At 42.3% G+C, this 27,108-nt stretch overlaps 1 protein-coding gene across 2 annotated transcripts in view; it reads left to right on the top strand.

The window, feature by feature from the left end:
- The window catches only part of thada (THADA armadillo repeat containing), a 335,484-nt gene that overhangs the window by 62,330 nt on the left and 246,046 nt on the right, over positions 1-27,108 (top strand). For both annotated transcript variants that reach the window (XM_078404988.1, XM_078404989.1), the window contains exons 21-23: positions 12,993-13,102; positions 15,594-15,726; positions 16,360-16,491. In XM_078404988.1, the coding sequence (XP_078261114.1) occupies positions 12,993-13,102; positions 15,594-15,726; positions 16,360-16,491 (375 nt within the window). The remainder of the gene's footprint in view (positions 1-12,992; positions 13,103-15,593; positions 15,727-16,359; positions 16,492-27,108) is intronic.

The following is a 27,108-nucleotide window of genomic DNA, read 5'->3' as shown; positions in this document are numbered from 1 at the left end:
ACATGGTTGATGCATATTTTAGCTGTTATAAAAATTACTTTGAGGGGTGGTAAAGGATCATAATGATGCAGTACAGTATAACATAGTCAGCTTTCGATGTGTGTGTCAGAATTGAATTAGATTTAGGTGCCAAGTAAACATTGTTTATTCTTCAATTATTAACTGGAATAAAAATAATTGTCATGATTCGAAGAGCTGTTTGAATCCCTTTATCATGGTATCCCAACCAATCCCCTTCTTTCCTTGACACATCGGTCCTGATTCAAAACATCACCTATCCATGTTCTCCAGGGATGCTGCCTGACCCGCTGTGTTCTTCCAGCACTTTGTGGCTTTTTTTTTGTAAACTGGCATCTGCAGTTCCCTGTTTCTCCAAATTTCTTTCGCCTTTACATGGCGATCGGGTTAATTGCAACCTTGGCTGGTCATTTTGAGCCCATGTTCTTGACCTCCCAAATTAATCTCATGCCTCATAAGCCTGTGGTAGAAAGCAAAATTCAGCTTGACAAGAAGTCGGTTAAATTGATACAAGCTGGGATTTAATCTGTAGGCTCACAGTTGCTGCCTTAACCAGCAGAAAGGCTTGAAAATCTTTGAGCATCATTCAACTATCATTATTTTACAGACATCTTAACTGCAATGGGACCTCTGCCACTGACTCTCCTTGTGCTGTATGAGAGCGCAGCAATTACATAAGACTTTAAAGTTGGTGTTTTCACATACTTTGCTTCCAGATTGTGTCAGAGGGTTGAGAAGGTGGTGTTTGCAATTTCCTGCTTCCTTTTTATTTTGCAGTGTGGTTCACCATCTACCCTGTACCTTGGCAAGGAGATAAACTTTGAAACAGAAGCTTTTTATAGGCATTCAGACTGCAACTCCCTTGGTTTCAAAGCACAGTGGTTCTGGTTTGGAAGCAGGCTAGCTGATATTAACTCATTTTTGTTTTGCATGATATTGGTGTGACTGAAAGTTCAATATTCCACACTTAAGTTGAAACATTTGACATGTAATTAGAGAAAGCTGCATTATGTGGGATAATTAAATTAGGCGGCAATTTCCGTAATGTGCTTAAGGTATTGAAAGAAAACTTAATCAGTTCGACTTAAAGATCTGCAGTTCTCTAAAATGGAGTTACCAAGTAATTGAAAGTCAATCACTGAAATGATTAGAGTGCAGGAATCAAATTGCCTTTCCCTCTGTGGTGTACAGGGACTGGCATTCAAACATTCATGTCACAACTTAATTATTGTTATTTGCAGCAAATTAATTATTGCTCTTTGCACACTATTGGGGCTGGAGAATTTCTTGAGTCTCTCGGTGTTTTTTTTTGTACAAATAAGTGTTGGTAATTAGATTGCGTTGACAGGAAAAAGATCTGGGGGGGGGGGGGGGGGGTCCAGTTTCGAAAATAAGCAGGATAATACTGAAAAAAACAAGTCATTTGTCGCTGGATTTACAAATAAAACTAATAGTCTCGCAGTCACATCGTGGTCATCAATAGGTCACCTGCAACATTTGCTCTCGGTTTCTTCAGTGAAATGTCTTGTAAGTGAACTATTGATGTAAAATGAATTGTTACTGGAACATCTAATATTTAAATTGTTAATTGTTTACATTGTAATAGCCTTGCATCTTTTAGCACTCTTGATTTAAGAGTGGGAAAATATGCCTTTCTTTATGACACAGTGTGGCTTTGGTAAATTAAAGTTTACAAAATAATAGAATAAGGATGTTTAAACATTAAAGCTGCTCAAGTGAAATATGAGGTGCAGTGTGGAGAGAGTGTCCAGCTTCAAGTTTCTGGGCACTTACATTTCGGAGGACCTAACATGGTCAAGAAGGCACAGCAACGACTGTTCTACCTAAGAACACTGAAAAAGTCTGGTCTACCCCAACAGCTGCTGACGACCTTCTACCGCTGCACCATAGAGAGCATCCTAACACATGGCATCCCTGTGTGGTACTTCAGCTGCACGGAGGCAGAGAGGAAAGCTCTTCAGCTGGTAGTCCATAGAGCTCAGAGGACCATCGGAACACAGCTACCAGCCTTGGAGGGCATCTACAACACACGATGCCTCAGAAAAGCCACCAGCATCCACAAAGACTCTTCACACTCCTGCAACAGTCTGTTCGAACTTCTACCATCGGGCAGACGATACAAGGCCTTCTACGCCCGCACCTCCAGACTCAGGAACAGCTTCATCCCCAGGGCCATAGCTGCTATGAACCGGTCCTGCTGAGCCGGATGGTTACATCGCACAGTGAACCGGCACAGATCTACTTGCACTTTATTCTGTTTTAAAACTGTTACAATTTGTTTCATTGGATTGTTTAAATTAATACTGACTAGCTAATTAATTTATTGCATCGTATGGGAGGTGCGTTCCCAATCTCGTTGTACCCCTGTACAATGACAATAAAGATATATTGTATTGTATTCCTGTAATTTGGGTTTGGCTCACTCTGACAGTGGAGGAGGCCCAGGACACAAGGTTTCCCTCTCCCCTGATTGAAGTAGGGTCTCGAACTGAAACGTCATCTATTCCTTTTCTCCTGAGATGCTGTCTGACCCGTTGAGTTACTCCGGCATTTTGTGTCCATTATCGGTGTAAACCAGCATCTGCAGTTCCTTCCTGCACATAAGGATTTCATTTATGTTTATCACTGCTACTTCCTTATGCAGTATTGGAGATCAACATTTAAAGTTTCACTTTCCAATAATTTACAGATCTGAAGATGGCCATTAAAAATGATTCAAAACTACAGTAGCTATGTTTTGAAACCATAGTGTTTTTCAGCCACATCAAAAGATGTAATTTATGGGAATGCAGCAAGTTCGAAGAATGCTTTTTCACATCTATGGCTTTGGATAGAAGGCAGCTCAGGCTGGTGCTCCTTCCTATTTACTTGAATCCTGTGCATATTAACGGGCTGAAACGTCTCGAGGAGATTGATTTAAGCAGCTCCAACCCTTTCCCACTGCGTGGAACCATCTGTAGTGGTATGCTCAATTGGGTTCAGATCAGGTGATTGACTTGGCCACTCAAGAATTGACCATTTTTTAGCTTTGAAAAACTCCTTTGTTGCTTTAGCAGTATGTTTGGGATCATTGTCTTGCTGTAGATTGAACCACCGGCCAATAAGTTTTGAGGCATTTGTTTGAACTTGAGCAGATAGAATGTGTCTACACATTTCAGAATTAATTATGCTATTGCCATCAGCAGTTGTATCATCAATGAAGATAAGTGAGCCAGTACCTTCAGCAGCCATACATGCCCAGGCCATAACACCCCCACCACTGTGTTTCACAGATGAGGTGGTATGCTTTGGATCTTGGGCAGTTCCTTCTCTCCTCCATACTTTGCTCTTGCCATCACTCTGATATAAGTTAATCTTTGTCTCATCTTTCCACAAGACCTTTTTCCAGAACTGTGGTTGCTCTTTTAAGTACTTCTTGGCAAACTGTAACCCGGCCATCCTATTTTTGTGACTAACCAGTGGTTTGCATCTTGCAGTGTCACTTCTGTATTTCTGTTCATGAAGTCTTCTGCGGACAGAGGCCATTGACAAAAACACACCTGAAGAGTGTTTCGGATCTGTCAGACAGGTGTTTGGGTATTTTTCTTTATTATAGAGAGAATTATTAATCTGTCATCAGCTGTGGAGGTCTTCCTTGGCCTGCCAGTCCCTTTGTGATTAGTAAGCTCACCAGTGCTCTCTTTCTTCTTAATGATGTTCCAAACCGTTGATTTTGGTACGCCTAAGGTTTGGCTGATGTCTCGAACAGTTTTATTCTTGTTTCGCAGTCTCATAATGGCTTCTTTGACTTTCATTGGCACGACTTTGGTCCTCATGTTGATAAACAGCAATAAAAGTTTCCAAAGGTGATGGAAAAACTGGAGGAAAGACTAGGTGCTGAGAGCTCTCTTATACCTGCATTAAGGAGGCAATTAAACACATCTGAGCAATTACAAACACCTGTGAAGCCATGTGTCCCAAACATTATGGTGCCCTGAAATGGGGGGATGATGTATAAACACAGCTGTAATTTCTACATGGTGAAACCAAAATGTATAAAAATACCCTTTAATAAGCCAGAGACCCGGGTTCAATCCCGACTACAGTTCTGACTAAAGTTCTTTGGAGTTTGTACGTTCTCCCCATGACCACGTGGGTTTTCTCCAACATCTTCGGTTTCCTCCCATACTCCAAAGACATACAGGTTTGTAGGTTAATTGGCTTGGTTTAAGTATAAATTGTCCCTACTGTTTGTACGATAGTGTTAATATGCGGGGATCGCTGGTCGGTACGGTCTCGGTGGGTCGAAGGGCCTGTTTCCACGCTGTATCTCTACACTAAACACCTTTAAATACACCGCTTTTTTGTGGTTTTGAAATGTTTTCCTAAAAATGAGTAAGTACAAGTAGTTTTTATTTAGGGAGGCACGTTTAGATTTCTAGGTTGGATGTTATTGGGGTAATATGCCTGCGTAACAAGGCAATTTTGGGCCCCATATCTGAGAAAGGATGTGGTGACTCTGGAGAGGGTCCAGAGGAGGTTTACAAGAATGATTCCAGGAATGAGTGAGTTACCATGTGATGAGCGTTTGACAGCACTGGGCCTCTACTCGCTGGAGTTTAGAAGGTTGAGGGGGGACCTCATTGAAATGTACAGAATAATGAAAGGCAAAGGTAGAGTGGACGTGGAGAGGATGTTTCCACCGGTGGGAGAGTCTAGGACTCCTTTAGTCAGACGGTAGTTAATCTGTGGAATTGCCACAGAGGGCAGTGGAGGCCAAGTCAGTGGATATTTTTAAGGCAGAGATAGACAAATTCTTGATTCGAATGGGTGTCAAGGGTTATGGGGAGAAGGCAGGAAAATGGGATTGGGAGGTGGGAATCAGCCATGATTGAATGGCGGAGTAGACTCAATGGGCCGAATGGCCTAATTCTACTCCTGTAACTTGTGAAGTTAACCCTAACCCCCAGAACGTTGGCACTGCTGCTTTTGTTTGATGATTTAAATCAGTGATGCTCCACTCTTTATTTTGTGGAAGCCTCACTTGTTCACACTCAGTAAGATCCATCTCTCAAACCAACCTATTCCCCCTCTACACTTCACGCTGCCTTGCAAAAGCAGCCAACATATTTAAGGACCACTTACTCCCCTCTTTCCCTTTGAATAGAGGGTACAAAAGTTTGAAAGCTCGCACAACCAGATTCAGAAACAATTCTTCCCCGCTGTTATCATACGACTGAACATCTTCCCATAAACAAAGAGCAAAGTCCTGATCTCCCAGTCTACCTCATTGCAGCCTTGCACTTTTTTAAATTTGCACTTTCTGTGCTGCTGTCATGCTATTACACTGTAACACTAGATTGTGCACTCTGGTATTTTTCCCTTTGCACTACCTGTTGCACTTGTGTATGGTCTGATTGTCCTGGTATATTATCATGAGATGGAGAGCATGCCCACAAAGTTTTCCACTGTATCTCGGCACATGTGACAATAAAACAAAATGCCTAATATGTCCTTTTCGTATTTGCTGGCTTCACCTTATCTTGAGTTAGATCTGTGTCAAGAGTTTCACTGGGGATTGCCAGCAGCTTGAGAGCTGGTGCAGCTGTCATGTCAAGTATATGTTGTCTTATTTATTTAAATTTCTTCATGGATTTTCTAAGTTATCTTAATATTATTGAAGGCCAGGAGGTGGCACAGTGGTGCAGCGGTAGAACCTTTGCCTCACGGCGCCAGAGACCCGGGTTCGATCCTGGCCTCGGCTGCTGTCTGTACGTTCTCTCTGTGACTGCGTGGGTTTTCTCTGGGTGCTCCAGTTTCCACCCACGTTCCAAAGATGTGTATGTTTGTAGGTTAAATAATTGGCCTTTGTAAATTGCCTCTCGTATGTAAAGAGTGGATGCGAAAGTGGGATAACAGAGAACTAGTGTGAACGGATGATCGATGGTTGTTGTGGACTCGGTGGGCCAAAGGTTCTGTTTCCATGCAGTGTCTCTAAATTCTAAACTAAACCTTGTGGGATGCCTTGTAATTTTTGCCACTGCCCCTCAGTCCCACTGATCCATTTTGGGATTTACATGATGGAATTTAATCTAATGGTCCGACAGTCTTACTGCCAGGTGTACCACCAGCTTACTCAACGCAAGTTCATCGGTTGTGCAAGAATTTGATTCCAAAGTGTACGTTATGTGTATGGATCATTTTTGTGCCTTTCATGGGTTTAAGATGTGGTACATTTTTATCGTTATTGCTTGGACCGAGCATGTCCAATCCTGCTTTAAAAAAAATAAATGTTATTTTTACTAATCAAGGCTGAGAAACTGCTGAGACAATTTGAAACGGTGCTCACTGAGTAATTTGATTCAAGTTGATGCCAGCTGTTCTGATCGCCCGTCACAGTGAATGGAAGATGGGAAGCTGCTTTCCCATCAGGAACAAGGAAACATTGTTATGTTATGACAGATCAGTCGCACACTCCCCAGTAAAGGATATCATTAAAAGGTGTTGAAAAGATGCACCGGGATGTTACTGAGATGTGAAGGCTTGAATTGTAGGAAGAGACTAGAGAGGCTGGGAAATTTTCCCCTTAGCGTCGGAGACTGAGAAGTAACCTTAAATGTACAAAATCATGAGAGAGGTATTTATTCACAAAATGCTGGAGTAACTCAGCAGGTCAGGCAGCATCTCAGGAGAGAAGAAACGTCACCCATTCCTTCTCTCCTGAGATGCTGCCTGACCTGCTGAGTTACTCCAGCATTTTGTGAATAAATACCTTCGATTTGTACTAGCATCTGCAGTTATTTTCTTACAAAATCATGAGAGGCATAGATTGAGTGAATGGTTACAGTCTTTTATTCCCTGGGTAAAAGAGTCTGGAACTAGAGGGCATAGGTTTAAATTGAGATGGGAAAAATTTAATAGAGATCAAAGGGGCAATTTCCCACATAGAGGGTGACACACATATGGAACGAGCTGCCAGAGAGAGGAGTGGTCCAACATACAACATACAGGAACAAGCCCTTCAGCCCACAATATCTGTGCCGAACATGGTGCCAAGGCCAACCTTTATCTGCCTGAAAATAATCCATATCCCTCCATTCCTTACTTATCCATGTACTTATTCGTGTCTCTTAAATACCACTATCATATCTGTCTCTTCCATCACCCCCGGTAGCATGTTCCAGGCACTCACCACCCTTTGTGTAATTTTCTTTTAAAAACTTACCCCGCATATCTTCTTTAAACTTTGCCCCTCTTACCTCTAGTACTTGACTTTTCCAGCTTGGGAAACAGGTTCTGTCTACCCTATTTTTGCCTCTCATATTTATATATACTTCTATCAGGTCTCCCCACAACCTCCGGCGTTCCAGAGAAAACATTCCAAGTCTGTCTGACATCGCCCTGTAGCCAACACTCTTTAATACAGGCTTCATTCTGGTAAAGCTCCTCTGCACCCTTTGCAAAACCTCCTGTAATGAAACAACCAGAAATGGTCGACACAATACTTCCAATGTGATCTAATCAAAGTCCTATAAAGCTGCATCATGACTTCTTGACTCATAGTCAGTGCCCTGAGTAAAGAAGTCAAACATACCATGTGCCACCTTTACCACTCTATCTACTTGTGTTGCCACTTTCAGGGAGTTATGGACATGGACCTCAAGATCCCTCTGTACATCCATGCTCTTAAAGGTCATGCCACTAATTGTATATTTTCCCATTGCATTCAACTTCCCAAAATGCCGCACCTCACACTTGCTTGGATTAAACTCCATTGCTATTTCTCCGCACGTTTCCGTAGCTGATCTACAATCCCGCTGTGGACTTTGACAGCTTCCCTCACAGTCCGCGACCCCAGTGAACTTGGTATCATCTGTAAACTTCCTAACTAACCGTCTACTTTCACGGCCAAGACTAGTCTGCTTACATTTATGTCCAAGTAGCGGTAGGTAAAATGGCAACATTTAAAAAACATTTTGACATGTACATTGGTACATTAACGGATTTAGAGGCACATGAGCCATACACAGGCAAATGGGGCTATCTCAGCTATAAAACCTGGTCAGTGTGAATGAGTTGGGCCGAATGGCCTGTTTCTGTGCTGCATGACTCTATGACTCATAGACATAGATACATAGACAATGGATGCAGGAGTAGGCCATTCGGCCCTTTGAGCCAGCACCGCCATTCAATGTGATCATGGCTGATCATCCACAAACCTTTCCTGCCTTCTCCCCATACCCCTTGATTCCGCTAGCCCTAAGAGCTCTATCTAATTCTCTTTTGAATGCATCCAGTGAATCGGCCACCACTGCCTTCTGAGGCAGAGAATTCCACAAATTCACAACTCTTACTGTGTGAAAACGTTTTTCCTCATCTCAGTTCTACATGGCCTACCCCTTATTACAATAGACAATAGACAATAGACAATAGGTGCAGGAGTAGGCCATTCAGCCCTTCGAGCCAGCACCGCCATTCAATGCGATCATGGCTGATCACTATCAATCAGTACCCCGTTCCTGCCTTCTCCCCATACCCCCTCACTCCGCTATCCTTAAGAGCTCTATCCAGCTCTCTCTTGAAAGCATCCAACGAACTGGCCTCCACTGCCTTCTGAGGCAGAGAATTCCACACCTTCACCACCCTCTGACTGAAAAAGTTCTTCCTCATCTCCGTTCTAAATGGCCTACCCCTTATTCTCAAACTGTGGCCCCTTGTTCTGGACTCCCCCAACATTGGGAACATGTTATCTTAAACTGTGGCCCCTGGTTCTGGACTCGCCCAACATCGGGACCATGTTTCCTGCATCTAGCGTGGCCAATCCAGACTCAAAACCTATTTCTACTCCCTAGCATTTGAGGCCCTCTGAGGGGGTGCTGTGAACTGTTTATGTATGTGCTGTTATGTTTGTGTGCCATTGTATGTTCGTTCTTAGCATCTGAACTGATGTACAGCACTTTGGTCAACGTGGGTTGTTTTTAAATGTGCTATACAAATAAAATTGTCTTGACTTGACTATTTGTGGGATACAATGGACAGTTCATGTCCCAATTCTATTCAGGTCCATTCCTCACCCCTTATTTCTGGTGTGTAAATGCTAGTGTTGGGGCCGCTTTGTGCCGTCACACAGTATGCAATGTCTCTTCATCTTTGTTGCAAATTTGCAGCTGGCTCCCATTTTTCATATGGTCCATATGTGACTCATCCCTTTCTCATTATGCGCGTCTCAGGGGATACGTTAGTCGCCAATATCCATTACTAGCCCACAGATTCCACAGCTGTTTTGACCAGATCTCCTCTCGCACTGCTTCCTGCAGACACCAAGCCATTCTCCCAGTTATTCAGATGACAACGCCTTCCACACCAGTGTTTCTGACATGTCTCCCTTCATAGCTGTATCCACCCCATCCTAAGCGTTGGATTCTCTCTGCGATGAGTTGAATTTTCCATCTATATGCCCTGCCCTCCTTTATCGCCACCCAGTGAATGATAAGATTCCCTCGTTGTCACTTTGAACCCCACCATCCTGCACAGTTAAAACACACAAGATTTCTGGAGTAACTCAGCGGGTCAGGCAGCATCTCTGGAGAAAAAGGGTGGATGACGTTTCAACCCTTGTTCTGGAGAAAAAGGGTGGATGACGATGAAGGGTGGATGAACCCTTCTCCCTTCACCCTTCACCCTTCAAAAAGGTTCCGACTCAAAATGGCATCCAGCCTTTTTCTGCAGAGATGCTGCTGAGTTACTCCAGCACTTTGTGTCTATCTTCAGTATTATCTAGCATCCACAGTTCCTTCCGACACACAGTTAATAGATTATCTTCTGTAATTATTGCTATCATCAACATGATCGCACAAAAAGGCAAATTTTACTGTATATTACATATATTTACTTGGTTTTTATCAGTGGATCAAAATGTGAAACATCCTGCATAGTTCATTCCAATTTTCTTGGTTTACAACACTGCAAATGCTGGAATCTTGAGCAAACTCAGCAGCTTGGCAGCATCTTGAAGATCAGTCTGAAGAAGGATTCCGACTGAAACGTCATCTGTGATGAAAGACAGATGACATTTTGGGTCCGAACTCTTCTTCAGACTGATCCTCAAGTTCCACCAGCAGTTTGTTTTTTTGTTCTTGGTTTACTAAATTATTCTCGTCATAAGCCAACTAAATTGTTGGCAAGAAATTCATGATTGCAATATTTCAGCCAAAAGGTTTTGCAATTCCTTGGAAAACAAATAACATGGTGTTAAATTACGGGGACAACAGGAGAAAAAATAATGAATAGTTACTGTTCATGGAATTTTCTTTTGACATTAATGTAAACTGAAAGGCCGCAGCGAACTTCACTGATAAAATATTACCACCGATAAGACAAGTTTACCTTAACCTTCTCAGAATTCATATTTCGACAGCATCTCTTCACAGACAATTTGTTGCATCCTTATGAGATGCTTATAATAAAAATAATCTAAAAACACACATTAGTTTAATTTAGAGATACAGTGCGGAAACAGGCCCTTCAGTCCACTGTGTCCGCACCGACCAGCGATCCCCGCACAGCCTATACACTAGGGACAATTTTGCATTTATACCAAGCATATTAACCTACAAACCTGTACAATAGACAATAGGTGCAGGAGTAGGCCATTCGGCCCTTCGGGCCACCATTCAATGTGATCATGGCTGATCATTCTCAATCAGTACCCCGTTCCTGCCTTCTCCCCATACCCCTGACTCCGCTATCCTTAAGAGCTCTATCTAGCTCTCTCTTGAATGCATTCAGAGAACTGGCCTCCACTGCCTTCTGAGGCAAAGAATTCCACAGATACGTCTTTGGAGTGTGGGAGGAAACCGAAGATCTTGGAGAAAACCCACGCAGGTCACAAGGAGAATGTACAGACTCCGTACAGATTAGCACCCATTGTCAGGATTGAACCCGGGTCTCTGGCGCTATAAGGTGGTACGTCTACCTGTACTTCTACACTTCTGTAATTAATTAAGAAAAGGTTTTGCCAAAGATTAATTTCCTCTATTTCTGCTTTGGAGTCCATGAACCTTTATAACATTTCTCAGTATTGTAGATATCGATGAGATTTAAATATTATGTGAATGATTCTCATCAAAAGCATAATTATTAATTCAAACTTTTATTTGTGTGATGTCAACAGTTTTAGCATGCAACATTTACCCTTTTTGCTGACTAAGTGGGTCCATCCAATTTTTTCAGATTCATAATTTATTTTTCAAATTATCAAATGTCCAGATATTGGAAGCTTGTGACCTTGAGTGCTTAGGTTTTTAAATTAGAAAAAAAAGATTGATCCAATCTTGGGAATAGGATCTCAATGTTGCCTTTGGTCGTCATTGCTTCTTCATGTTATTTGGTGATAATGTACAAGGCATAAGTAGTAAATTTGCAGATGACATTAAAGTGGGTGGCATTGTAGATAGCGAAGATGGTTACAGTAGGATCTTGATCAGTTGGGCCAGTGGGCAGAGGAATGGATAATAGGGTTTAATGCAGATAAATGTGAGGTGTTGCATTTTAGAAAGTTAAACAAGGGCAGGACCTTCACAGTAAATGGCGGGGCTCTGGGGAGTGTTGCAGAGCTGAGGGATCTAGGAATCTTGGAAGTGGTATCACATGTAGACAAGGTGGTCAGAAAGGCTTTTGGCACATTGGCCTTCATCAGGCAGGATGATTAATAGGAATCTGGGAGGCAACTTTTTCACACAGAGGGTGGTGGGTATATGGAATGAACTGCCAGAGGGGGTAGTTGAGACAGGTATTACAACAACATTTAGAAGACATTTGGGTAGGTACATGGATCGGAAAGATTTAGAGGGATATAGGCCAAATACAGGTGGGATATAGGCCAAATACAGGTGTCGATGGGGCATCTTGGTAGGCATGGGCAAGTCTGTTGGCCTGTTTCCGTGCTGTATGATTCCGACTCTGTTTTACTAACCTTTCATGGAAGTAGATATTGTAATATTCAGTGAAAATAAATGTTATATTTGTATATTATTGTGTTTAATACTTGTATCTCTGTGGACTTCAACATTTGTTATTGCAACCACTGAAATAATTCTGAAGTCTCTGAATCTTGAATAAGTGACAGTATTATCATGGACCTATTGGGAGAAATTCCTCCCGTGAACATTATCTGTGTTTGGAACTTATTAAAATTGACATAATGGATCATTATGAAAACCGCCTTTTAAATAGTTTAAAGGGCAAGAAAAAGAGTGCCTTTTTGTGTTGTTTACTTGTGTTACAGTTGTGGCTTAATTTTCCTTTGTGTCTTCAAGCAATCCAAGGAAGTAACCTTGCATTTTATATGCCCAGATAGATTCATATTCATTACACAAAGACTACATGGACCCATTCAGCAGAAAGGGCTTAAACAAAATGAAATGGCCCTCCTTTGCATTTGGAATTTCACTGTTCAGGGATAAAATGTATTTTCTGAATGAAAAATAATAATAATCTGCAGGTGCTGGCGATCTGAAATGAGAGCAAGTTGTGCTGGAAGTACTCAGCAGGTCAGGCAGCATCTATTTAGTTTATTTTAGTTTAGAGAAACAAAGTCCACCGAGTCCGCACTGACCAACAGTATCCCCGTACACTAGTTCTACCCTACAGGTTTGGGACAATTTTACACAACCCTATTAACCTACGTCTTTGGAATGTGGGCGGAAACCAGAGCACCTGGAGAAAACCCACGCGGTCACAGGGAGAATGTGCGAACTGTGTCTCAACAGTATCCCTGGTCAGGATCGAGCCTGGGTCGCTGGGGCTGTAAGGCAGCAGCTCTGCCACTGCGTCACTGTGCTGCCCAAATTGAAAGAGCGTGGCTGTTTATCAGAACCAATCACTCCACAATTGCTGCCTCCTCAGCTGAGTATTTCCATGATTCTCCATTTTTATTTCAAACTAATTTGTGTTATTTTTCTCTTATAAAATAGGTTCGGGCAATTGGAGAGTATTTCAAATATCAGCTTCTCCAGTCAAGGCATAGAGGTGCATTTGAGTTGGCTTACGTTGGATTTATAAAACTGACCGAAATGTTCACCAGGTAAATGTCAGCTGACCATCATTTTTTTCAGTAGAACAATGTGTTCCACATAGTAATTGCAATCAACAGCAGGCAACTGAGAGACTGGCTGATTGGAACCTCATAAGTAACACAAAAATGGCACTTCACATATTGCTTTGGTGAGGCGCATTGTGGCCTCCCACGCTGTCAAAATCACATCTACAGGGTGAAGATGAAGTCAGCACAGAAACAACAGCATTGTGCAAGCTTAATTCAAATGGGAAAACAATTGGAATCAAGTTGACATTTATGTTTCTGCTCAGTTTGTTTCTTGTAGTTGTCCAGAAGCCTGATTACACCAAATCTGAGGAAAATTCAAAGAGAATTACTTGGTCATAAATTAAAAAAATATGAAATGCTAGAAATACATGGCAGGTCAGACAGTGTCTGTGGAAAGAGAAACTTTTTTTTTAACAATAAATTTGGACATGTTCATTGCTTCCCCCAAATTATGCCATGTTCTTCACTCGAGTAGCCTGATTGCTGTACCAGTCTATCTTCTAAAAACCTTCGCGACCCTGGAGAAACAAAAGCAATCAATCTCAGCAGTGGTTGGTGCTGAACTTAGAATCTATTTTTAATATTGCAGCTATAGTTGCTCTTCCCTTTCTTGGTCAAGATTCGTGTCCTCCACCCTATTCCATTCCCCCAAATCAGGAACTTGTAGTGTGGGGAAAATGAGAGCTGCAGTTCGTAGGACACTGTAAATGAACTTGGCCACTCCTAAATGTAAATTAATATTTTTATACTGTTGCCATGCACATTCAGGATGAATGTTGTTTGGAACCAGTAATTGCACAAAGCTAGCAATGCTACATTTATTAAAACCCCCTGTCAGTACAGCTCCTTTTATTTGCATTTTAGCCACAGAAATGAGCAGAAGGGGACTGCTAGGGTTTTTTTTTTGTTGTGTTACTCAATCCTTAAGTTGAATGTATCATTTTTCCTGTTTTCTTTCTCCACCACACCTGAAGAGGTACAGGAGTTAAAGACTTTCATTAAGTATTTGTTGAAACACTTTATTGGATTAATATTTAATATTTCAGCATTTGCTGTACCGTGCCAAACGATAGGAACAATTACCGTGTCATAACTATTGATCTTCTCTGAGAAGTGTCTTGTAATCAGCAAGACCACAATTTTAGTTTGTTTTTTTTAGTTTTAGAGAAACAGAGCAGAAACAGACTCTTCAGCCCAATGAGACCGCGCCTGAACAGCGATATCCTACACACTAGGGACAATTTACAATCTTTTCCGAAGCCAATTAACCTACAAACCTGTATGTCGTGGGGAAAAACCCACGCTGTCACGGGTAGAACGTACAAACTCCGTACAGACAGCACCCGTACTCAGGTCCGTACTCGGGTCTCTGGCGCTGTAAGGCAGCAACTCTACCGCTGCGTCACTGTGCCGCACCAATTAGGCTTGAAAAAAAAAAATCCCCTCCATGTTTGATTTGTTCAGAGTGGACAGGCCATTGTTGGAGCAATCATGCTGTGGTGATTTGCAATAAATTGTCATATGGGGACCAGTATTGTTTAGTAAGAGCTGATATCCAAACTGTGGCTTTAGAATTGTTCCACATGAAATTCTTTACTTTAACATTTTGCTGATGGGAAGAAACATGCCAGTGGAGGACCCGTGGGGGGACCGCTGTGAGGGAGGGGGTGGGGTGGGGAGGGGGGGAGAACAAAGGGGGAACTGACATGGGGGGCATTTGTAACTTTGTAAGCGCCCTTTATGGGTGACTATTTGCATACTTGGCACGGTATGCAAGCAAAAAATTACACACTGACTTGTCACATGCGACAATAAAGTATTCAATTCAATTCAATTGAACTTTAATTATTTGCTTTACTTCCTCCTTAATATTGCTGAAGCCAAAACTGTTGGAGTCTGAAGAAGGGTCTTGACCCAAACTGTCACCTATTCATGTTCTCCAGGAATGCTGCCTGAGTTACTTCAGCACTTTGTGTCCTTTTGTGTATTAACCAGCATCTGCAGTTCTTTGTTTCTGCTATTGGTGTCTGTTTTCTTGCTACTGATTCAATCCCTCTCTTTGATAATTATCTAGACAGAACTAGATGGTTTGCACATGTAGCAGCAATCATGGGTAGATGATCAATGTTGGCCCTTCTTATCTCCATTCAATACTTGTTTAATGACTCTCTTTAGTATAAATTCTAGTTTTACTTTGGAATAATGTCCCATCGTTCCTAATAACAAGGACTTAAGAATCAACTTTGGAAAGAAGGAATGGGTGACATTTTGGGTTGAAACCCTTCTCTCCTGAGATGCTGCCTGTCCCGCTGATTTACTCCAGCTTTTTGTGTCTATCTTCGGTATAAACTACCATCTGCTGTTCCTTCTTACACACTTAAGAATAAACCTTTGGGGTGAAAAATGCAGAGGAAGAATATCAGCAGCCAAAAGTAAACAAGCAAATGGTGTTGTTTTGTCTTATTTCTAGATGCAACAACAGTGATCTGCAGAAATTAACTCTACAGTGGCTAGAAGAAGTTCTACAGGAAATTAAGTCCAGTGCCCCGTCATCCAAGCTGTGTGCCACCAGGCGCAGTGCTGGGATCCCGTTTTACATTCAGGTGAGGAAGGGCTGGTGTTTGCAACTGCGCTGGGTTCAGCATGGTTTTGTCAAGGGAAGATCCTGTCTGAACAATCTGAGGGATTTTTTTTTGAAGTTGTAACAAAATGTATTGACAAGGGCAGTGCATGTGGTTTGCCTGAACTTGGCTTTTGGAACGTTGCCTCATCGTTTCGTTTCAATAAATACCATTTTAATTTGGTAAACGTAGTGGAGCATCTAGATTCAGGGACAGTTTCTTCCCAACTGTTATCAGACAACTGAATCATCCAACCACACCAGGGAGCAGTGCTGAACTGCTCTCTACCTCTTTGATGACCCTCGGACTATCCTTGATTGGACTTTGCTGGCTTTACCTTGCACTAAACATTATTCCCTTATCATGTATCTATACACTGTAAATGGGTTGATTGCAATCATGTATTGTATTTCTGCTGACTTGTTAGCACGCAACACAAGCTTTTCACTGTACCTCGGTACATTTGACAATAAACTAAACTAAACTAAAGATTGTTTTTTTTCTTTCCATATTAGGCAAAATAAGGAGGGGGAGGTTGGACTGAACACAAGATGAATATCACAGAAGGATAGTAGTATATTTAATATTGTAATGCTTTATATTTCCTCCTTGTAGGCCTTGGTGTCTTCTGAGCCTAAATGCTCGACCAACGGTTTTCTCAAGCTGACGATGAATGAGTTGATCGCTCTTTCCATGCCAGCTGTACCATCAGCCGGCTCCCAGGATGAACACACCACCATTCCACAGGTAGAGAGGACACTGCAACATTTAATAGTGATGCTTGTTAACAGTGTAATCTGAATTATCTTCATTGCTGAGGTAGGTTTAAGCACCGATAAAGGAAGAGGAATTATTTGTTGGGGAGGCTACCAAACGAAGCCAAATGTTGTTGAAGGGTGGTTGCGTTTATGTAAATACAGGCGACCCCACCCCTTACTCGCCCACCCATGTTGCAAGGTGGGTCGAACAGGCCCATTTCTGTGTTGGACCAGTCTGTGATTCTACAATTGTTCTATACCATGGAAAAGATTCTGAAATTTCAGTTTGCATTTCTTGTAATCCACGGTGCGGCATACTGGTTCTATCACCTTCACCATCTTCCTTGGCAGCTTGTTCTTTATCAGCCTCCCCGATACTCTTCCTTTACCAGTCATTGACTGTTGCTTGTTTCCTTTCTATCGTCTCATTAACCTGCATGTACTTAATGAAATAAACTCACTACTTATCATTCCAATTTTCCAGTGTATTGAGATTCTCACAGTCATGGAATCATACAGTGTGGAAATTGGCCCTATGGCCTAACTTACCCACACCGACCGACATGTCCCATCTATACGTCTCACCTGCCTGTGTTTGTCTCATATCCCTCTAAGCCTATCCCATCCACGTACCTGTCTGATTGTTTCTTAAATGTAGCATCAGAAATGTCTCCTGATTATTTTCTTGCTGCTCTGTTATTCTTACCAGCCCTTTATCCTTTTTTTTCTTAATTTTACATCTGTTTTGTTTCCTTTCTCTTTTCAGATTCCTTAATGTATGTAGAGCAGAAATCTTCACCCCATTCCCTGAGATTCACTGATCATCATTTTCTTTTCCGATTCAATTTCACTTTCGAAACATAGAAACATAGAAAATAGGTGCAGGAGTAGGCCATTTGGCCCTTCGAGCCAGTACCGCCATTCAATATGTCATGGCTGGTCATCCAAAATCAGTACCCCGTTCCTGCTTTTTCCCCATATCCCTTAATTCCCAAGCCCATTGAGCTCAATTTATCTCTCTCTTGAAATTTGAATGATCAAAGAAGTCTTGTCTCCCTTTGTTTGTAAGGCTCTGATCCCACGGGCTACCGTGGCTGTCCACAAAGCAGCTCAAACGGTTTAAAAACAATATCTCTGCATGTTTCATGTTTAGAGCTATTGTCAAGTGACTCAATTGGCTTTCCATGATTAAAATGAAAGCAAGATTAGTTACAGGTGCTGAGTACTTGGCAGACACCAAGGGGAAAAGTACTGTGAATAGCCTTGCTCGATTTTTTAAAATGCAAGGTGATATAATTTAGTTTTTAAGAAGCTATTTGTTATTCTCTGAATGACGCTTGGCTCAGTACCATAGATAGTTCGTTGAATTGGAAGCCCAGATTCAAAACATTTTGATGTGATGCAGGAAGTATAATGTGGATATATGTGAAGTTATCCAGTTTGGAGGTTAAAAAAGAAAAGGCAGAGTATTATTTAAATGGTGAGCATTTGGGTAAGGGACCAGGGTATCCTCGTGCAGCAGTAACAAAAAACAAACATGAAGGTACAGCAAACAGTTAAGGCAATTGGTATGTTGGCCGTCATGGAAGAGGTTTGAATACAGGCATAAGGATGTCTTGTGACTATTATATGGAGTCCAGACAAAACCACGCCTGAGATATTGTGTGCACTTTTGGGTCTCCTTGCACAAGAAAGGATATACTTGACTATGACTCTAACATTGGCCTCTGCATTAACCTTTGCGACTATATTGGAGGCAAGAGGTTGAAGGGATATGGGAGCAGGTAAATGTCCTCACTTGGGTAAATGCTGATGCAGACAGACTGGGCCAAATAGAGGGTTTGGTAACATTTATGTCGGAACATCTTGTGTTTTCAGTTATTTTGTAATTTAACAGGATGAGGTCTGAAGTGGATTGCATTTCTGCTGTCGTATTGGTGCAGCTGCTGTTGAAATTGGAGCCTGCTTGTGAAGATCTATTATGGATCACAGATGGCATATAAATATTGAGGATTTTCAAGAGGAAAGTCATATCAGCATCTGCCGGGCAGGCAGCGATCGCTGTGCGTTGATCCAGGTTTCGGTATTCACAAGCAGTTGTGCAGACTCTTTGTAGGAAAGCTAGGATATGACATGAGGCACGGACCTTGTTGATCTAGCAATTTGTTTAGCAGTAGAGCACCATTCCATTCGAGCATTAAAACACTTCTTGCTGCGATTTTCTCCCACACCCTGATGGTTGGCTTTATATGGCAACTGTAAAAGACACTGGCATGTAGGTGGTAGAATCTGAGGAGAGTTGATGACAACGTGGGAAGAATTTTAAAAAATGAGTTAAAATACCTTTTTAAAATACACTACCTTTTTTTTGTAATAAAAAGGACCTGCAGACGCTGGTTTATGTACCGAGGTACAGTGAAAAGCTTTTTTTGGTGCATGCTATCCAGTCAGCGAAAATACTATACATGAATTATAATCAAACCATCCACGGTGCAGAGGTACAGGATGAAGGGAGTAACGGTTAGTGCAAGATAAAGTCCAGTAAAGTCCGATTAAAGAGTACAGTGGTATGAACATTAACCACTAGATGTCAACTTCTCTACATCGGCGAGACCAAACGCAGGCTTGGCAATCGTTTCGCTCAACACCTTCGCTCAGTCCGCCTTAACCAACCTGATCTTCTGGTGGCTGAGCACTTCAACTCCCCCTCCCACTCCCAGTCTGACCTTTCTGCCATGGGCCTTCTCCAGTGCCATAGTTAGGCCCACCGGAAATTGGAGGAACAGCACCTCATATTTCGCCTGGGCAGCTTGCAGCTCAGCGGTATGAATATTGACTTCTCGAACTTTAGATAGTTCCTCTGTCCCTCTCTTCCCCTCCCCCTTCCCAGTTCTCCCACTGTCTTCCTGTCTCCACCTATATCCTTTCTTTGTCCCGCCTCCTCTGACATCAGTCTGAAGAAGGGTCTCGACCCGAAACGTCACCCATTTCCTCTCTCCTAGATGCTGCCTGACCTGCTGAGTTACTCCAGAATTTTGTGATACCTTCGATCAAAGAGTACATGTCTTATTTCATGTGTCGGAATGAAATGCAGATGCTGTGTTACACCAAAGGTAGACACAAAATGCTGGAGTAACATTAGCAGGTCTGAAGAAGGGTCTCGACCCGAAACGTCACCTATTCCTTTTCTCCAGAGATGCTGCCTGACTGCTGAGTTATTCTAGCATTTTGTGTCTATCTTTGCTTTTTTCATGTTCAGACATGTTGGGATCCAGAACAGATTTCCATTCGAACAGTTGCTTCCACTGTGGGCAACTGCAAAGGGTTGCAGTTCAATGCAGTTAAAAGTCACTGGATTGGAAATCACATTCTAATATTTAGGAGAGGCTTGCAGAAGAGTGCAATACTCAACTTGTGAGGATTTTCGATGGATACAATTTATTTGCCTATCTTCAGGCTAAAACACAACCTGACCAGAGGACTTAACAGTTAGAATAAGGAAAATGTATTTTTAAGATGCAAAGCAAAATATCTTGTTTTCCCTTTTGGGCTGAAGGTAGGAGGGGAGATGCAAGAGTCTGCAAGAGTCTGCAGATGCTGAAACCGTGAGCAAAAAACAAAGTGCTGGAGGAACTCTGCAGGTTTAATGATGTCATTCAAAGAAGTACAAGTTGAATCTCTGTGTAAATGTTGTTAAGTTGCTAAGTATTATAACTAGGATGGTATTATAGGGTGGCCTGACATAAGAAATAAAAACAAAATCATAATAATGGAAATACACATTCAGTTTATTAGAATCTATGAAGAAAAAAAATTCAGCCTATGTCCCAGATGTTAAGTTTATCAGAATCTAAAACATTAGTTTGCCTTCAGTCTGAACAGATGCTAAGAATGTACTTGCAGCACTTTTCATTATGGCTTCATATTTTTCAGTGTCTGCCGTTTTTTCTTGATAATGTGTTTGTTTAATGCTATATCGAGCAAAGCCCCAATGTTGTCCTAATCTCAGTGTGAAAGTTGATGCAGTTGGCTCACCAAGAGGGGAATAAAGACCGACATGTTGGCGCATTTCAACCTGCCATCCAGTTGTTGCTGCTGGAAAGTTCATGTGCAGATGCTGGGTGAAGTCATAATTTGGCCCATCTATCACTCAGCTTGACAAGTCTGATAATTAGTACTTGTGAAACCTTGTCTCGGCACGTTGTTGTCTTTGGGGGGAAATTGCAGTGAAAGTTCATGATTTTTTGGATCTCAAGTTTTGTTTAAATATTTAATTTACTGGAAATGGTCTTTGGTAAGCCAGGATTTATCGGCCATCCCTAATTTCCAGTGAGTGTTGCTTTCCTGGACCCTGGCAGTTCAAGTCTTGATGGCAATCTTATAGTGATATTTAGCAGGGAGCTCTTCTGGGTGGCGCGGCGGTAGAGTTGCAGCCTTACAGCGCCATAGACCCGAGTTTGATCCTGATTACGGGTGCGGTTTGTTCGTTCGCCCCGTGACTGTATGGGTTTTCTCCGAGAGCTTCGGTTTTGTCCCGTACTCCAAAGACGTAAAGGTTTGTAAGTTAATTAGCTTTGGTTAAAAATTATAAATTGTCCGTAGTGTGTAGGATAGTACTAGTGTACAGTGATTGCTGGTCGGTGCGGACTGGGTTGGCCAAAGTGCCTGTTTCCGCACTGTATCTCCAAACTAAACCAGAATAAACTCCACATTTTTTACACATGAAACAATGACACTATGATTTTGAGGGGAACTTGCAACTGGTGCCATCTTCTTGTTAGAGATCAAATGATTACAAACTCCTGTCAATGTAGTCGTGCTGAGTAGCAGGAATAACTTTAGTCAGAGGGTAGTTAGTCTGTGGAACTCATCGCCACAGAGGGCTGTGGAGGCCAAGTCAGTGGATATTTTTCAGGCAGAGATAGATAAATTCTTGATTAGAACGGGTGTCAAGGTTTACGGGGAGAAGGCAGGAAAATGGGATTAGGAGGCAGAGATCAGCCATGATTGAATGGCAGAGTAGACTCGATGGGCCGAATAGCCTAATTCTACTATAACTAGTATACTTTGAAAACAATGCCAATAGTAGCCATGGTGCACTTGGTGGAGAGTAAATATTGAGATTGAGGGGTGGAGTGCCATTCAAACGGTCTACTTTGTCCTGTGTTGTGTCAGGCTTGAATGTTGTTTGATTGAATATGATTTTTCATGTTGTCAAGACAAAGTTAATGTCCTGAATGTGTCAGCCCTCTGGAACCTCTAGTACCTTCCACAGATCACTTTTAGGAAGAGATAATAACATTTAATTACTATGATTAGGAGTGTCTCGATGCAAATTTGAAACATGACTTGCTGAATATACGTTGGAGGAAGAAATTATAGCAATGTTCAAGAGGCTTTTGGACAGACAAATGAACAGGAAGGCAGATGCAAATAAAGTGCTGGAGTAGCTGAGCAGGCCAGGCAACATCTCTGAAGAGGTGTCTCGCCCCGAAACATCACCCATTCCTTCTATCCAGAGATGCTTTCTGTCCCGCTGTTACTCTAGCATTTTATGTCTATCTCTGGAGAACGTGGATAGGAGACGTTTTGGCTCCTGACCCGAGACCTAACCACGTTCTCCAGTGATCTTGCCTGACCTGCTCAGATACTCCAGCACTTTGTGTCCTTTTGTGTAAACCAGCATCTGCATGAAGGCAGATGGGGTTAGATAGCATCATGGTTGGTGCAGATACAGTGGGCTGAAGGGGCTGTTCCTGTGCTGTGCTGTTCTAATTTCTCAACCCAGTGAAAGATTTACTGAGTTAAACAGCTTTTAGAGACTTCAATCCAAGCACATTTGTGACGTCAGACTACTTTGAGTTACAGCCTTTTATTAGATTTGTAAATCATAATTTTCCTTCAGAACTGTTATTCAATTACCTGAGCTATGGAAAATAATCTGTCGCAATAACTTCTGAATTTTAATTGCAATTTCAGATTTGTTTTTAATTAAGCATTATTTTCATTTTGAGGAGTGCAATATGTCATATTAAAAAGTAAATGATATAAGCCTATAGACAGAAAGAATGAGTATTAAAAGTTAAAATTTAAACCTTGTGTGATGCTGATCACCCAAAATTAAGTTTAGCTTTACTTTGGGGACTTGTATTAAAATATAAAATATTGAATTAATATATTTCACTGATCGCACAGCGACATTTGAATCATATCATATCATATCATATATATACAGCCGAAAACAGGCCTTTTCGGCCCACCAAGTCCGTGCCGCCCAGCGATCCCCGCACATTAACACTATCCTACACCCACTAGGGACAATTTTTACATTTATCCAGCCAATTAACCTACATACCTGTACGTCTTTGGAGTGTGAGATACATATTGAATCAACGACTCAGAAAGCACACCAATGCTTCTACTACCTTAGAAGGCTTAGGAAGTTCGGCATGTCCCCTACAACTCTCACCAACGTCTACAGATGCACCATAGAAAGCATTTTATCAGGATGCTTCACAGCTTCGTTTGGGAACAGCTCCATCCAAGACCGCAAGAATTTGCGGCGAATTGTGGATGCAGCCCAGACCATCACACAATCTAACCTCCCTTCTATTGACTTAATTTACACCTCACACTGCCTCGGCAAGGCCAGCACCATAATCAAGGACTAGTCGCACCCTGGCCACTCTCCTCTCTCATCAGGCAAAGGTATAGAAGTGTGAAAACGCACACCTCCAGATTCAGGGACGGTTTCTTCCCAGCTGTTATTAGGCAGCTGAATCGTCCTACCACAACCAGAGAGCAGTGCTGAACTACTATCTGCCTCTTTGGTGACCATCGGATTATCCTTGATTAGAGTTTGCTGACTCTACCTTGCACTAAACATTATTCCCTAATCATGTATTTATACACTGTAAATGTCTCGATTGTGATCATGTATTGTCTTTCTGCTGACTGGAGTGCATGCAACAAAAGCTTTTCACAGTACCTTGGTACACATGACAATACACTAAACTGAACTGAACTACATTTTTAGGGTTAACCTTGGATTTTTAGCGAGTTAAATCATTCGGAAATTGGGAGGTGAAAAGAGATTTTGTCAGAAATATTTTGAAAAAATAGATAGGAGGTGAAGAGAGAATATGGGAGACTTGCCTTCATTAGGCAATATAAAAGAGTAAAGGTCCTGATAGAATTGCATAAAACATTAGTGTGGTCACAGCTGAGGTATCATGTTGCACTCTGTTGGAAAACTGTGATTACACTGGAGAGGGTGCTCACGAGATTCACCAAGATATTACCAGAAATGGAACATTTCAGCAATGAAGGACAGGCTGGGTTTGTTTGCCTTGGAGCAGAGGAGGCCGACGGTGTACTTGATGGAAGAATGCAAAATAATGGGAGGTATAGACGGGGTGGACAGTAAGAAACTTCCTCACAGCAGCGTTGCCTTAAACTAGACAGTGAGCCCTGGCCCACTTTGCGAATTCAACCTGCCAATCCTCTGCAGAACTCCCGATGAGGTCGAGATCGGTCGCCTCACCCCGCCTAGGTGCCACCTTTTTGGGCGCAATCCTGGGGGAATTTCAAGTGTGCTCTCGTAATTTTGTCCGGATTAAAGAAGGTACCGGATCACCAATTGACAAATTCATAAGTGAGAGGAGCAGAATTATGCCATTCACCCTGTCAAGTCTACTCCGCCATTCAATCACGGCTGATCTATCTTTTCCTCTTAACCCCATTCCCCTGCCTGCTCCCCATAGCCCCTGACACCTGTACTAATCAAGAATCCACTGCCTTAAAATAGATGTTGGACCTGTAATGTCATATGAGATTTGTACATTTAGCCATTTTCAGTTTTGTTTTTAATTGGACAATGTATGTTAACGATCTAATTTCAGGAACCTATTTTAGTGATTGAGTACAAAGGAGCTGAATTAAAATACACTAATTAATTAATGATTATTATTAGAGTGCACAAACTGTTGCTGGTTATTGTGTGTCCTCTTACTGTGAAGATCAGTAAATCCAGTTAGTAATTTTCATTCTTATAACAGCAGGGAAACAGCTGTTCTTAAATCTGCGGGTATGCATTTTCAAGCTTTTGTATCTTCTACTCGATGGAAGAGGGGGAAAGAGAGAGGGGCCAGGATGTTAGTGGTCCTTGTAACACAGCTGCTCTCCCAAGGTAGAGCAAAGTGCAGATGGAGTTGATGGGGGAGGCTGGTTTATGATGGAGAGGGCTGTGTTCACAACTCAGCAAATTTGTGTGATCTTGGGCAGAGCATGTTGCTGCGCCAAGCTGTGGTGCATCTAGATGGAATGTTTTCTGTAGATATTGGTAATAGTCAATGACGACATGCTGAATTCCCTGAGCCTTTTGAGGAAATAGAGGCATTGATGCGGTTTCTTGGCTTGTAACATCAATTTGGTTGGATCAAAGCAAATTGTGAAGGGGAAGGATTTAAAAGATGCTGGATTTATTATTTATTGAGCAAAACACAAAATGGTGGAGTAACTCAGTGGCTCAGACAGCATCTTTGGAGGGAATGAAGATGCGATATTTCAGGTCAGGACCCTGCTTCAGACTGATTGTGAGAGGGGGGGGGGGAGACAGCTAACAATGTGATGGGGCCGGGACAAAGCTTGGCAAGTGATGGGTCTGAAATATCGGTGAGACTGAGTGTAGACTTGGAGAACCTTTCGCTGAGCACTTACACTCAGTCCGCCTATGCAATCTCCCAGTTGGCAAACATTTTAACTCCGCTTCCCATTGCCATACTGACCTTTCGGACTTGGGCCTCCTCCACTGTCAGAGTGAGGCCACACACAAATTGGAGGGGCAGCACGTCATACTTTGCTTGTGCAGCTTGCAACCCAGCGGTATGAATTGATTTATCTAATTTCAAGTAACTCCTGCATTCCTTTCCCTCCCTTCTCTCTTAGTTGTCCTACCTGTTCCACTGTTCTGGTATCCCTCTTGTTATCACCTTTTCCAGCGAACAATGGGCCATTTTGGGCTCCACCATTCCTCTGGTCATCTGTTGCCAGCCCTAATTTGTTCTGGCCTTTACTCGTCTCCAGTTTATTTCCTTCTCCCCACCCAACTTTTACTTTTAGTCTGAAGAAGAGTTCCGACCCAAAACGTCACCTGTTCCTTTCCTCCAGAGATGCTGCCTGACCGCTGAGTTACTCCAGTACTTTGTGTCTTTCATGGGTTACAGGACAGAGCCTGGCAAGTGATAGGTTGGAGGTGCTTTGCTTGGCAGATGGGTGGACAAAGGCGAGAGATGAAAAGGGTATCGGATAAGGAGAGAAATGGAATGAAATGTGAAGCCAGAGGGAGGGATACAGGTAGAAGAGGAATGAGGGGGAGGGGGAGGGAGGGGGGTGGTTGGCGAGTGGGAGTGCTGGATGCTGAATTTATTGCTTTGTGATTGACCTTTCAGAAGAAATAAAGCACAGCAGACCAGATTGTGGGTGAGAAGTTACAGAGTGCAGATTTCTTTAAGGTAAATTCCCTGTGATCATTGGTATACACTCCAAGGCTATGCCAGCACAGGAGCAATGAAACCGAGCACAGCTGCTCGGTGGTCACGGCACTCTCTGAATACATTGAAGATGAATAATAAGTTATGCATAGAGGACTGTGAGTGAGTGGTTAACAAGGCTGTAATTTGCTGCAAAGAAATGGATAACATTGTGAACCATTGAAGTGAAACACAAAGTGGTTTCTGGATGTCAGTTGAGCCAGGCGATTAAATTATAGCCTTACACCCTTCCTGTTTGTATGTTCTCTGTTTATCTCCCTCTCTCTCTCTCTCTCTCTCTCTCTCTGTGTTTTTAATATTACATATTTTATCTTTCCAAAATGCAAAAATAAACTGCAGTGAAAATTTGGGTCATTAACTAAAGATTATTGCCATGACTCACCGTTAACACAATGACAGTTCCAAAGCATAATTATATATTATCAGTGTAGTGCAAACCCATCAAATCTCGAGGCTCTTGTCCTTGGAAGAGCGTGGGTCAGCTTCAGCATCTGGTGCGTGAAGTGCCAACTTGGTGAGGCTACAACACAGGGATTTAAAACTCTGATTTAAAATCTTGCTACTTCCAGGTTTTGTATGGTGATGGACATTTTATTATCATCAGATGGACAAGAATCATAACCATAGAGCTTGGAAACAGGCCCAATTTGCCCACACCGACCAACATGTCCAATCTACGCTATTCCCACCTGCCTCTGTTTGCCCATGTCTGTCTAAACCTATCATATTCATGTATCTGTCTAAATGTTTCTTAAATGTTGCAATAGTCCCTGCATCAACTACCACCTCCTGCAGCTTGTTCCATACACCCACCACCCTTTGTGTACCAAAAAAAAGTTACCCCTCAGGTTCCAATCAAATCTATCCCCCCTCACCTGAAACCTGTGTCCTTTGGTTCTCGATTCCCCTACTCTGGACAAGAGACTCGGTACATTTACCCGGTCTACTCCTCATAATTTTGTACACCTCTATCAGATTACCCCTCATCCTCCTGCGCTCCAAGGAATAGAGACCCCTAGCCTGCTCAGCTTTCTCTGTAGCTCAGGCCCTTGAGT

This window comes from Rhinoraja longicauda, chromosome 9 (assembly GCF_053455715.1).
Source record: "Rhinoraja longicauda isolate Sanriku21f chromosome 9, sRhiLon1.1, whole genome shotgun sequence".
NCBI classification, from domain to species: domain Eukaryota; kingdom Metazoa; phylum Chordata; class Chondrichthyes; order Rajiformes; family Arhynchobatidae; genus Rhinoraja; species Rhinoraja longicauda.
This window is presented reverse-complemented; position numbering and strand designations above follow the sequence as displayed.